The sequence below is a fragment of the Schistocerca gregaria genome, chromosome 1, assembly GCF_023897955.1.
Source record: "Schistocerca gregaria isolate iqSchGreg1 chromosome 1, iqSchGreg1.2, whole genome shotgun sequence".
Lineage (NCBI taxonomy): Eukaryota > Metazoa > Arthropoda > Insecta > Orthoptera > Acrididae > Schistocerca > Schistocerca gregaria.
The window spans coordinates 909,875,885-909,890,650 of NC_064920.1; the positions used below are offsets into that span (position 1 = coordinate 909,875,885).

The window sequence follows — 14,766 nt, forward strand, 5'->3', positions numbered from 1 at the left end:
AAATAGTGAAGGCAGCAGAGGATCAAGTAGGTAAAAAGATGAGGGCTAGTAGAAATCCTTGGGTAACAGAAGAAATATTGAATTTAACTGATGAAAGGAGAAAATACAAAAATGCAGTAAATGAAGCAGGCAAAAAGGAATAGAATCGTCTCAAAAATGAGATCAACAAGAAGTGCAAAATGTCTAAGCAGGGATGGCTAGAGGACAAATGTAAGGATGTAGAGGCTTATATCAGTAGGTGTAACATAGTTACTGTCTATAGAGGCTTATCTCACTAGGGGTAAGATAGATACTGCCTACAGGAAAATTAAAGAGACCTTTCGAGAAAAGAGAGCCACTTGCATGAATATCAAGAGCTCAGATGGAAAACCACTTCCAAGCAAAGAAGGGAAAATGGAAAGGTGTAAGGAGTATATAGATGGTGTACTTGAGGGCAATATTATGGAAATAGAAGAGGATGTAGATGAAGATGAAATGGGAGAAATGATAATGCGTGAAGAATTTGGCAAAGCACTGAAAGACATATGTAAAAATAAGGCCCCGGGAGTAGACAACATTCCAGTAGAACTGGAAGAACCAGCCATGAGAGAGCTCTACCATCTGGTGAGCAAGATGTATGAGACAGGCGAAACACCCTCAGACTTCAAGAAGAATATAATAATTCCAATCCCAAAGAAAACAGATGTTGACAGGTGTGAAAATTACAGAACTAACAGTTTAATAAGTCATGGCTGCAAATTCCTAACATGAATTCTTTACAGACAAATGGAAAAACTGCTAGAAGCCGACCTCGGGGAAAATCAGTTTAGATTCCATAGAAATGTTGGAACACGTGAGGCAATACTGACCCTACAACTTATCTTAGAAGAAAGATTAAGGAAAGGAAAATCTACGTTTCTAGCATTTATAGACTTAGAGAAAGCTTTTGACAATGTTGACTGGAATACTCTATTTCAAATTCTGAAGGTGGCAGGGGTAAAATACAGGGAGCAAAAGGCTATTTACAATTTGTACTGAAAGCAGATGGCAGTTATAAGAGTCGAGGGGCATGAAAGGGAAGCAGTGGTTGAGAAGGGAGTCAGACGGGGTTGTACCCTATCCCCAATTCTATTCAATCTGTATATTGAGAAAGCAGTACTGGAAACAAAAGAAAAGTTTGGAGTAGGAATTAAAATCCATGGAGAAGAAATAAAACCTTTGAGGTTTGCCGATGACATTGTAATTCTGACAGAGGCAGCAAAGGACTTGGAAGAGCAGTTGAATGGAGTGGACAGTGTCTTGAAAGGAGGATATAAGATGAACAACAACAACAGCAAAATGTGGATAATGGAATATAGTCAAATTAAATGACATGATGCTGAGGGAATTAGATTAGGAAATGAGACACTTAAAGTAGTAGATGAGTTTTGCTGTTTTGGGATCAAAATAACTGATGATAGTCAAAGTAGAGAGGATATTAAATGCAGACTGCCTATGGCAAGAAAATCGTTTCTGAAGAAGAGAAATTTGTTAACATTGAGTCTGGATTTAATTGTCAGAAAGTCTCTTCTGAAAATATTTGTATTGAGTGTAGCTATGTATGCAAGTGAAACATGGACAGTAAATAGTTTAGACAAGAAAGGAATAGAAGCTTTTGAAATGTGGTGCTACAGAAGAATACTGACGATTAGATGGGTAGATCACGTATCTAATGAGGTATTGAATAGAATTGGGGAGAAAAGGAATTTGTGACATAATTTGACTAGAAAAAGGGATCAGTTGGTAGGACACGTTATGAGGCATCAAGAGATAATCAGTTTAGTATTGGAGGGAAGTGTGGAGGGTAAAAGTCATGGAGGGAGACCAAGAGATGAATACACTAAGCAGATTCTGAAGGATGTAGGTTGCAGTAATTACTCAGAGAAGAAGAAGCTGGCACAGGATAGAGTAGCATGGAAAGCTGCATCAAACTAGTCTCTGGACTGAAGACCACAACAATGACAGAACTAAATACTTTGTCTTGGACAGCAGAAGTTCATCAGAGACAGGGGGATCACAAGGAATGCCTGAGAGAATTGTGATATAACTGTTCTTGTTCTTTAAATTAATTAATGATCTGTCAAGGTGAGCAGCAATCTATGTCGGTCTGCTATTGATGCTATATTATAAGGGAAAGTACAGTCACTGAGAGACTGTGGAAGGATGCAGAATGACTTAGACAGAATTCCTATTTACTTTGGTGAATGGCAGCTTGCTTTCAATGTAGAAAAACCTAAGTAATAAGTAGGAATAAAATCCTGTAATGTTCCATTACAAAATTAGTGTTGTGCTGCTTGACACAGTCATGTCGATCAGCTATCTATGTATTGTGTTGCAAAGCAATATAAATGGAGTGAGCACATAAGCACAATAGTAGGGAAGGTGAATGGTTAACTTTGGTTTATTGGGAGAATTCTAGGAAAGTGTAGCTTATCTGCAAAAAGAGTCCACATATAGAACATTAATGTGACCCATCCTTGAGGACTGCTAGTGTGTTTGGGATCCCCACCCGGTTGGATTAAAGAAAGACTTTGAAGCAATCCACAGGCCTGCTGCCAGATTTGTTACAGATGGTTTCAATTGACTTGTGATTATTATAGAGATACTTTGTGAATTCAAATGAGAATCCCTGGAAGGAAAGTGACATTCTTTTCAAAAAACACTATTGAGAACACTTTGAGATCAGCATTTGCAGCTGACTGCATAATGATTCTACATGAGCCAACACACATTTCACAAAGAACTGCAAAGAGAAGACAACAGAAATCAGGGCTCATACAGAACCATATAGACAGCTTTTTTCCCCCTTGTTCCATTTGTGAGTAGAAAAAGAAAAGAAATGACTAGTAGTGGTACATTTCACTATATGATGGCTTGCAGTGTATGTATGTAGATGTAGAAATGGCAGCAAATCAGGGTGCTGAACAACAGTTCAGTGGGAACTGCTTGTTGAGCGCACAGTGTCTCATGCTGGTGATAACTGAAAAAATTCTATGACCAACTGGAAGCTGAACTGCTCATCTTTGGATTTGTAGTCTGACACTTAAATTGTATTCTACCAAGCAGTTGACATAGCCTAGAGTGCATTATCCATTGTCATTATATATGTAGAGTGATGCCTTTGGCTATAATCCATAATTCTGGCTTCTGTGAATTGTAGATTCTATCAGTACTAATGTTTCGATCAGGGGAGTTCTTGAACTCAAAGCTGTACCCACCTTTTGGTGCTTTTCTGATGGTGCTATTCAACAATGAACTCTTGTGAGGAATGTTCAATGCTTTTTTGTCTGCATGAAAAATATTGTTGCCTCTCTTTCTAGCCCAAGCACATGAGACATCATACACTGAATGTACTAATCCCAGAGGCAGCACAACAGTACTTAGCACTTGGACATAAATTACCTCAAACATCGTACTCCAGGAAAATATTGAAGCTTGTTTGAGTTGATACTACAACATGCAGTTAGTGGCAGTTTCCATAAATACTGATTATGGGCCTGTATTACTGGTTTTATTGCTCTGCAAATTTCTCCTGTATTACTGGTTTGACTGATGGCCTTTGTAGTCTGATCCCTTCAACTTCACAAACCACAAACCATTACTGGTTTTATTGCTCTGCAAATTTCTTTGTATCACTAAATGACACATGCATATTCATTTACGAATAATTATGAATGAGTATGTACATTTTATAATCAGTTTGCAGAAGCACCATCTTTGCAGTGCTAGTTGTGTATTAAGGAAACAGTTTTACAAATGCCTGCCATTAGAGATTAGAGGCACCATGTCACTAATCGTGCAGCCCCTCCTGCCAGAGGTTTGAATCCTCCCTCGGATATGGGTGTGAGTGTTGTCCTTAGCGTTAAGTTAGTTTAAGTAGTGTGTAGGTCTAGGGACTGATGACCTTGGCAGTTTGCTCCCTTAGGAATTCACACACATTTGAACATTTTAAAAATGCGTTACACTTTTAGGAAGAAGGCATGGCATAATAAAACTTGTACAATTAAAGGGAATGAAATCCAAATAAATAAATATTGCCATTCGTGCTCTAATGTGGTGTATGTGAGACACACTGAATGAAAAATTAATATAATTAAATAAAGACAAAATTAAATCAAAGCTTTCAGCCATGAGACAGCAGCATGTGATCTCATTGTAACTCACAATCCTAGCAATTTAGGAAAATGCAAAAGATAATGGAACCACTTTATACATCCATGCTGGAGATAACCTATTTACAAGTACAGGCATCATCCTTAGATTTATAATCAGTTATTTGAATTACAGCAAACTCTTAATTAGTGACTTAATTAATTAGTGAAACATATAATTTAATTTGGAAAAAATAGGACAACAAAGGTGTAGTGATAATGTCTGGAATCGAACAGACATAATGGTAAAAATGGTGAAAGTAATTTTGGTTGTATTTGAACTTTAATTACAGTTATTTCTTGTGTTAATTAATTTCACAGAAATTGAAATATGCTTCTCCAAGATTGGAATGCCAGTCTTTCTAATGAGTGGTGTCGCCATACTCAACTTGACTGATTAGCTCAGTCAAAGTTTCCTATCTCAAACTGTAGGAAAGTTTTCAGTTATTAATAATTTTTAATTAACTGGTTTTCAGCATAACTAACTACACTAAAGAAATCAGTATATTGAAAAGAACAGCATGAATAATAAATTTAATTGAGGAAAAGCCTGATTAAAGTTTTGATAAATTCATGTAAACACTACACGTGTACTTTCTAGAGACTTGAATGAAAAGTTTAAGAAGTTAATTATTAACATGTGTGTATAAAGAGAAGATAGGAAGTTCCGGCCATCTCTGTTTCAGTGGTAGTCAGACGTTTTATAAGTTACACAACCACTGTCTGAGAGCATTCATAAATTTTAAAATTATACAATACTTGGTACTTGAGTATGCGTAACATTCATACGAACCGGATCAGCTGATATTAATGTTCCTACAGCAATTAGTGGAGCTGACATGTTATAAAACTTCAACCAACGTTCAACATCTTCATCAGACTGGAGTGGCACTGTTGAGAAATCTGGCATGATGTGCTGTTTAGCTTTTCCTTGTTTTAAAAGAAAAGTTCCTCCAAGCCCTAAACAAAAAGGAGACAGTGTTGTAATGAAATCAATGAACAATAATATTCAGTATCGTACTACTTCACATTAAGAATTTCTTCATGCACAATAAAAGGAAGGCCTATAATAGAGGTATTTCCTGGTTAAAATATACTTTTTCCCAGGTGTAAATACACTATACCCTGTGTAAAAGTACATTTTTTGTGTTAAGTGAAAATTTAATTTCCATCAGAACTGTGAAACTTATTAATCCTTTAAAAGATAAAGGTTTTATACACCAGTAGAGAACCTCCCGGTATTAGAAAATGAAGCCCCGTACAAAACAAAGCATTTTGTAAAGATCTTTGATGTGCGGCAACATGTACATTGCATATTTTTGTATTATGAAAGTGTAAATATGAATTCCATCAAATACAGCACACTAGCTTCCAAAGCACTGAAATTGAGATTGCATTGCACAATGTGCTCATGTCAAATGATCTCGCCAGCCAATGATGGCAGATATTCAGAACACAGGACATATGATGCAGTCAGCCAATAGCAACATAACTTTTAAGTAGCACGAACACACAAATATGAAAAGTTGAGGGTTTAAACTAATATACATACAGTATAGCATAATACTGCTCATCAATTCCCCCAGACCCCCCCCCCCCCCCCCCCCAAAGGGTGTGGTTAGGCAGGTTCCTCAGAGCACAGCTTAAATTGCAGCTGCTGAATATTTCTGGCAAGCATGACCATAAATTTCACTGCTGTATGCTGAACATTTCGTGGGTTATCTGTCCGAATACATTTCATTGAGCACTTCGACTTTTCCATGGAAAAGCCATTTGCACATGAAATTACTCATGAACTCCCCTCATACTCTTTTAAGGATAATTATACTTTCTGCCATCATTGTGGTATAATTTTTAATCTGTGAAAGAACTAAAATAAGTGTGAAAAGCTAGCCCTGAAGCTTGGTTCTTTTTAGTGCATGTTAGCCTTCAGGATACAGCAAATACAAAGGTGCCAGTAAAATTTTAAATGAAGTTATAAAGAGATGGTGTTCTGGGCCCAAAATGTTTCAACATGACTGGTCCTCAGACTGTTACACTTTGAATGAAAGTCAAATGCTCTGTGATTTAAGAAATTCATCACCCATTCTCACACATAACATAACACCTCTTGTACAAAAGAAAATTTACTTTGAACGTAAAGCTTCTTACACCACCATTTGCAATATTTCCCTGCTCTTAGATATGTAAACAGTTGTGTCACATTTATAGAAAGCACTTTGTTGACACGAAGTATCGAAGAGTCTTTATCCTCAGGCCTCTGACACACTGTGCTGTCAGCAGATGCACTGTGTTTTGTTGATGTACATGGCACATTTTCTTTGCAACTGAAGTTTTATTTTGCTATTATTCTCTCGTTTATGTTTTACTGCTGCAGTATTCCTCAACAGTAGTGGGCTAAAGTAAAATTCAATCTTAGAGTATCAGTTCTTATAACCCAAAATTACAAAAATTTTATTGAAAATCAAAACAATAAAACATTACTGGAAATCTAAAAAAAAAACAGGTTCCCAGATTTCTCCTGAATGAAAAAATTCCACGGGTATTTCCCACATTTCCCAGTTGTCCTGATGCATATACACACTGTGTAAATAATGAGTCACTGGTAACAAATATGTTTAATAATAATTTCTTAAACATATTGCATTGACTAGAAGAAGGGATCGGTTGGTAGGACATGTTTTAAGGCATCAAGGGATCGCAAATTTAGCATTGGAGGGCAGCGTAGAGGGTAAAAATCGTAGAGGGAGACCAAGAGATGAATACACTAAGCAGATTCAGAAGGATGTAGGTTGCAGTAGGTACTGGGAGATGAAGAAGCTTGCACAGGACAGAGTAGCATGGAGAGCTGCATCAAACCAGTCTCACGACTGAAGACCACAACAACAACAACAACACATTACAAGTATAGTTACAAACAGGTTAAGAGAAAAATCACATCAGCATGTTCAAATAACTCTCATAAAGTTCAACCAAATGAATGACTCGCCAACTTCTCCTTCTGAAGTTAAGAAAACTAAAAGATCATCTGCATTTGATAGTGTTTCCAACAGAGTACTAAGGATTTGTTGCTGTATAATAAGCCCTGTCTTCTCTGAAGTTTGTAATGGATCATTAACTCAAGGTATTTTTCCAAAGAGATTGAGGTATGTGAATGTTAAAATTTTTGTTAAAAAAGGGGACAGGAGAAATGTCAGTACAACTAACCTCTTTCACTACTAACTTCATTTTCCAAAATTTTTGAGAGCATGATGTATTCTAGAATGGAATCTCTCATGGGCAGCAATAATATCCTAAGTAAATCATAGTTTGCATTTCAGAAGAAGTGCTCTACTGAGACTACCATTTCCATGTTCACTCATCAAAATTTACAAGCATTGAATAACAAAATCTTCTGTGACCTATCTGCAGCATTTAACCATGTGAATCACAGTATCCTCCAAAATAAAATGTGATTTTATGAGATTCATGGTATAACAAACAAATGCAGTATCTTTCAAAAAGAATGCAGAATGTTGTGCTTGGTAATTCAAACTTCAAAGTTCTTTGGTGTCCATATCAATGAGAATTTAAACTGGAAAAAGCACATTTTGGGACTACTAAAACAACTTAGTTCAGCGACATTTACAGTTTGAATCATTGCAAATCTTGGTGAGAGACAAATCAGTAAGTTGACATATATCGCATATTTTCATCAATAATGTCATATGGAATAATATTCTGGGTTAACTCCTCTTTAAGAAAGGAAGTCTTCATGTTTCAAAAATGTGATATAATAATAATAATAATAATAATAATAATAATAATAATAATAATAATATGTGGTGCTCACACATGATCATCTAGTAGACATCTGTTTAAGGAGTTAAGCATTCTGACTACTGCTCCACAGCATATGTGTTCCATCAAAAGTTTATTGTAAATAATCCACTACATTTCAAAAGGAACAATTCCAGAAAAAAATGGCATCCATTATATCACATTACGGTTTTCTTAGCCACAAAAAGAGGTGCACAATGCTGCAATCAAAATTCTTGATCAATCCTGTCAGAGACAGCAAAGGACTTGGAAGAGCAGTTGAATGGAATCGATAGTGTCTTGAAAGGAGGGTATAAGATGAACATCAACAAAAGCAAAACGAGGATAATGGAATGTAGTCGAATTAAGTTGGGTGATGCTGAAGGAATTAGATTAGGAAATGAGACACTTAAACTAGTAAAGGAGTTTTGCTATTTGGGGAGCAAAATAACTGATGATGGTAAAAGTAGAGAGGATATAAAATGTAAACTGGCAATGGGAAGGAAAGCGTTTCTGATGAAGAGAAATTTGTTAACATCAAGTATAGATTTAAGTGTCAGGAAGTCGTTTCTGAAAGTATTTGTATGGAGTGTAGCCATGTATGGAAGTGAAACATGGGCAATAAATAGTTTAGACAAGAAGAGAAAGGAAGCTTTTGAAATGTGGTGCTACTGAAGAATGCCGAAGATTAGATGGGTAGATCACATAACTAATGTGGAGGTGTTGAATAGGATTGGGGAGAAGAGAAGTTTGTGGCATAAGTTGAATAGAAGAAGGGATCGGTTGGTAGGACATGTTCTGAGGCATCAAGGAATCACCAACTTAGTACTGGAGGGCAGCGTGGAGGGTAAAAATCGCAGAGGAAGACCAAGAGATGAATTCACCAAGCAGATTCAGAAGGATGTAGGTTGCAGTAGGTACTGGAAGATGAAGAAGATTGCACAGGATAGAGTAGCATGGAGAGCTGCATCAAACCAGTCTCAGGACTGAAGACCACAACAACAACAACAACAACAACAACAACAGCCCAAGACATAAAATGTCTGTATGTCATTTTAAAAAAATGCTTGCAAATGATCAGCCTTTAGCCACGTTTACAAAATAATTTGTGATATGTGGCTGTAGATGTAGATGTAAAATGTCTTGTTCCACATCTTTATGATTTATCAAGTAAATCATCCATGGAACATGAAACTAACTAACCCCTCTTCTCACAGAAATCGCTGGAAATTTGAGTACAGAAATAAAACACATTTTTTGCGAGTACAACTGTCTGTGCCTCTGTTCCATAAAATTTCGGGCATGCAGACACACAAATTCAGCTTCTTCTTTTAATATTTCGGCTGAACACCATTCAGCCATCTTCAGAGTGAGCTGAGGTGACTAATGATCCAGCACTTACTCCACTCTTTTAAACCTGAGGACTGAACCATTGCGTATGCGACCAAAGATACACAAGTTGCCAGAGACATTGATAGGTGGTAAAGAGGTGTAACATATACAAATCTATGGCTGCACAGTTGTTCCACACAGTGATATCGATGTGTCACAAAGAGCTGCATCACTGCGACATCTTTGTGATTTAATTACAGATATTGCCAGATTCAATGATTTTTTCAAAGCTGAAATCACTTTCTTTATTAATTAAATTCATTGCCAACTGAATTTCAAATGGTTCTTTCACTACTGAGTCCCAGAAAGATGAAGTTGTGGCTAAAATTTCGACATTATCATACACCATAGAGTGTCCAGTGTCAATACAGTGCTCCATCATCACAGATTTATTAGGTTGTAAGAGACATATGCTCTGTGCATCTCTTCTGGACTATAAGTATCGTCTGGAAAAAAAAAAAAGACCACTTAATCATTAGTGTCATGCAATATTTTGTGTAGTGTAATTTCTTGTACAGATATCTTTTATTAACCTAACACGTTCCACATCATTACGAAGTGTCGTATTCATGATCTATAGAACAAGTATTAATCTAATCTAATCTAATCTAATCTGCTAATGTATGAAAGGCCACACTCACAGGGTACCTTATAAACCCCAGGCTTCTGAAGCACCAAATCATTTTTAACAGAACCCAGGAGTGCTGCAGTCTTTGGTGGAGAGTGAAAAATCACTTTCACTTTGTGTTTATTGAGGATCTGTCCTATTTCTGATGAAAGGCTTCCCACATACGGCAGGAAAGCCATGGATTTAAAACTGCCATCCTTCGCAGACAATGAGTGTACTCAGAACTCTGGTACACAAATCACACATCATTGGTGATGAGAGCAGTCTGGAGGATGATGTTCTACACCTGAGAAGAGTTTTTGAAGCCAGCAGGTACTCTCCACAGCATATACGCAAGGCACTACAAATGAAATCGACAGTGGGCACAAGAAAAGTGAAAGAAGACATGGAAAGTTTTAAATCCATGGCTTTCCTGCCATACATGGGAAGCTTTTTGTCAAAAACAGGACGGATCCTCAGTAAACACAAAGTGAAAGTGATTTTTCGCCCTCCACCAAAGACTGCAGCACTCCTGGGTTCTGTTAATGACGATTTCGTGCTTCGGGAGCCTGGGGTTTATAAGATCACCTGTGAGTGCGACCTTTCCTACATCAGACATGTGACACTTACAGTCCAGGGGAGATGCACAGAGCACTGCAGGTACACTCGTCTCTTACAACATAATAAATCTGTGGTGGCGGAGCACTTTATTGACACTGGGCACACTATGGTGTACAATAATGACAAAATTTTAGCCATGACTTCATCTTTCTGGGACTCAGTAGTGAAAGAAGCAATTGAAATTCGGTTAGTGATGAATTTAATTAATAGAGATAGCATCTTCAGCTTGGGCAAATCATGGAATCCAGCAATTTCTGCAATTATCACAAAGACATCGCGATGGTGCAGCTCTCCATGACACGTCGATATCACCGTGTGGAACGAATGCACAGCCATAGATTTAATTTCCATGCATATGTTACACCTCTTTGCCATCTATCAATGTCTCTGGCACCTTGTGTGTCTTTGGCCTTATAGCAGTGGTTTGGTCCTTGGGTTTAAAAGGACGGAGCAAGTGCTGGTGTGTTAGTCACCTCAGTTCATTCTGGAGATGGCTGGTTGGTATTCAGCTGAAATATTAGAAGAAGAAGCTGAGTTTATGTGTCTGCATGCCCAAACTTTTATGTTGCAAAAACATGAAGTTTCTCTCTCTCTCTCTCTCTCTCTCTCTCTCTCTCTCTCTCTTTCTCTCTCTCCCTCCCTCTCCCTCTCTCCAACTCTTCACTAAAGATTATCTTTAGAGAAGTAGAAAGACATTAAGTGCAATGCTGTAAGGTTCAAACGTACCCACAGCTTTGTCACTGTAGTGCTTGGTAAGTGTTGTTCGTATGCTGGCTATAAAGTCAAACTTTCCTGTTCTCTTCTTGCAATGTATCTTCAGGACCTAAAAAAGAAAGTTGTAAGCATGAAGCATCACACATAAAAACAGCATACAAATGCATGAAAGATTCATAACTAAAAGTACATGAAGTTTGGAAATGTCATGTATGTTCAATTTATGTGTCATGTTATTTGACAGAAAAGCAAGTCTCCACTTTGCCTTTTATTTCAGCTTCACTTCTAATTCATAATTTCTAGTGAACCTACTACTTCTTTCCTTCAAGCCATTTATTTTGTGATTTTTGTGACACATCATTTTCTGTTATTTTATTTTCCTCTGTGCATAATTGCAAACCTAATTTCTAAAGCTGTGAGAATCAGGGTGACAAGAAATTGATGTTGAAACTTAACTAAAAAAAGGGATAGTTTGATAGGAAAGGTCCTGAGGCACCAAGGGATCATCAATTTGGCAGTAGAGAAACTTTAATGGGAGAGCACAACTGCAACAGTTGTTTGGAGATGAAGAAGCTCACAATGGATTGATTAGTGAGAATATCCATATCAAATAAGTCTCCAGATTGATTACAATAAGAACAACAACAAAGTAACACCCAGAACTTTCTAGAAATCAAGTATGTTAAAGTAACAGCAGAATGCATGAATCCAACCATTGAATCAGAGCTACAAGCACTACACCACAATGGCCAACTCACAGTATATAGTATTATTCACTATACAGAGTGTTACAAAAAGGTACGGCCAAACTTTCAGGAAACATTCCTCACAAATAAAGAAAAGATGTTATGTGGACATGTGTCCGGAAATGCTTAATTTCCATGTTAGAGCTCATTTTAGTTTCATCAGTATGTACTATACTCCCTTGATTCACCCCCATGATTTCATGCGGGATACTCTACCTGTGCTGCTAGAACATGTGCCTTTACAAGTATGACACAACATGTGGTTCATGCACGATGGAGCTCCTGCACATTTCAGTCGAAGTGTTCGTACGCTTCTCAACAACAGATTCGGTGACCGATGGATTGGTAGAGGCGTACCAATTCCATGGCCTCCATGCTCTCCTGACCTCAACCCTCCTGACTTTCATTTATGGGGGCATTTGAAAGGTCTTGTCTATGTAACCCGGGTACCAAATGTAGAGACCCTTCGTGCTCGTGTTGTGGACGGCTGTGATACAATACGCCATTCTCCAGGGCTGCATCAGCGCATCAGGAATTCCATGCGACAGAGGGTGGGTGCATGTATCCTCGCTAACGGAGGACATTTTGAACATTTCCTGTAACAAAGTGTTTGAAGTCTCACTGGTATGTTCTGTTGCTCTGTGTTTCCATTCCATGATTAATGTGATTTGAAGAGAAGTAATAACATAGCTGTAACATGAAAAGTAAGTGTTTCCAGACACATGTCCACATAACATATTTTCTTTCTTTGTGTGTGAGGAATGTTTCCTGAAAGTTTGACCATACCTTTTTGTAACACCCTGTATATACACACTTTTTTTTCGGATTGGACTTATGGTAGTGGTGATTGATTCCCACAATCTAATCAATTTCTCATGTTCTCATTGCCACTGTGACATTCAAATAGAGTTACTTCTATGGTGGCACTTGTGACTTTCAAATGATTTATTTCTTCATTGATTGTCCTTGGTATCAATGTACTTCGTTGTGATACTGGCTGAAAAGGAGGGGGGGAGGGGGGGGGGGGGAGAGATGGAAGTGCAGTAGTTGGTTGGTTGGTTGGTTTGTGGGGGTTAAAGGGACCAGACTACTTAGGTCATCGGTCCCTTGTTCCACGACCATAATAATACACGAAGAAAAGTCCAACAAGCAATAAACACATAACGGAGACGACAAGGGACGACACAGTACAAGAAAGACATAGACGAAGACCAGAGAAAAGAGATTAAAAGACACACAGAGTGCGACGGTCATTGGCCGACCATGAAAATAAAACTGGAAAGGCCAACAACCAAGGGACACATTAAAACACCACAAACTAAAACCCCAGGCCAAAAGCCACAGTCGACACTAAAAAAAATAAAAAGTGACTCTCATATTGGTTGATAAAAACCCCCTGCTCGAATAAAAAGGAGAACTAAGTCAGCCATAGTAGAGTCATCGGTTAAAAGAGCAGGGAGTGTATCAGGCAGCGCGAACGTCTGCCTGAGGGCAGTTAAAAGTGGGCAGTCTAGTAAGACGTGTACCACGGTCAGGGCCAATCCGCAGCGACAGAGAGGCGGGTCGTCACGGCACAAGAGATACGCGTGTGTGAGCCGGGTATGTCCTATGCGGAGCCGGCAGAGGACGACAGCGTCCTTGCGAGACCCCCGCATGGAGGAGCGCCACACACTGGTTGTCTCCTTGACTGCCCGAAGTTTGTTGGGAGAGGGCAGGGTGCGCCACTCATCACGCCAAGCAGCAAGGACCTTCTGCCGCAATACGGATCGGACGTCACTCTCTAAAAGACCGATCTCCATGGCCGGGGAACTGATCGCCTGTTTCGCCAGTTCGTCAACCCGCTCGTTACCCGGGATGCCGACGTGACCCGGGGACCAAACAAAGGTGACAGAGCGGCCGCAACGGACGAGAGTATGGAGGGACTCCTGGATGGCCATCACCAGACGGGAACGAGGGAAACACTGGTCAAGAGCTCGTAAACCGCTCAGGGAGTCACTACAGATGACAAAGGACTCACCTGAGCGGGAGCGGAGAAACTCTAGGGCACGATAGATGGCAACCAACTCGGCAGTGTATACACTGGAGCCAGCTGCCAATGACCGTTGCTCACAATAATCCCGTAGAGTGAGGGCGTAACCAGTGTGAGCAGAGACCACCGAACCGTCGGTGTAGGCCACCGCCGCGTTCGGAAACTTGGCCAGGATGGAAAGAAAGCGGCGGCGGAGGGCCTCCGGAGGCACTGAGACCTTCGGACCCTGTGCCAAGTCGAGCCGAAGGCACGGTCGGGGCACACTCCACGGGGGCAGACGGAGATTGGCCCGGAAAACAGGCGGCAGAGGAAAAAAGTCAAGGCCACGGAGAAGGTCCCGGAGGCGAACCGCAATGGGACACCCTGACCGGGGCCACCTGTCTGGAACATGGACGATCGAGCGCGGGAACAGGAGACGGTAGTTTGGATGCCCTGGCATGCTATAAACGTGCGCGGCATAGGCGGCCAGAAGGCGGTCACGCCGGAACCGCAATGGAGGGACACCAGCCTCCACAAGTATGCTGTCGACGGGGCTTGTCCGGAACGCTCCCGTGGCGAGGCGGATCCCGCAGTGGTGTATGGGATCCAGCAATCGCAACGCTGAAGACGAGGCAGAACCGTACGCCACACACCCATAATCAAGGCGGGACTGGATCAGCGCTTGATATAGGTGGAGGAGGGTGGACCGGT

At 39.7% G+C, this 14,766-nt stretch overlaps 1 protein-coding gene across 5 annotated transcripts in view; it reads right to left on the reverse strand.

Moving 5' to 3' along the window:
- The window catches only part of LOC126274965 (ester hydrolase C11orf54 homolog), a 110,054-nt gene that overhangs the window by 6,391 nt on the left and 88,897 nt on the right, over positions 1–14,766 (reverse strand). For all 5 annotated transcript variants that reach the window (XM_049977161.1, XM_049977158.1, XM_049977157.1 and 2 more), the window contains exons 6-7: positions 11,314–11,410; positions 4,963–5,129 (exon numbers count right to left, since the gene is read on the reverse strand). In XM_049977161.1, coding sequence (XP_049833118.1) covers positions 4,963–5,129; positions 11,314–11,410 — 264 coding nt within the window. The remainder of the gene's footprint in view (positions 1–4,962; positions 5,130–11,313; positions 11,411–14,766) is intronic.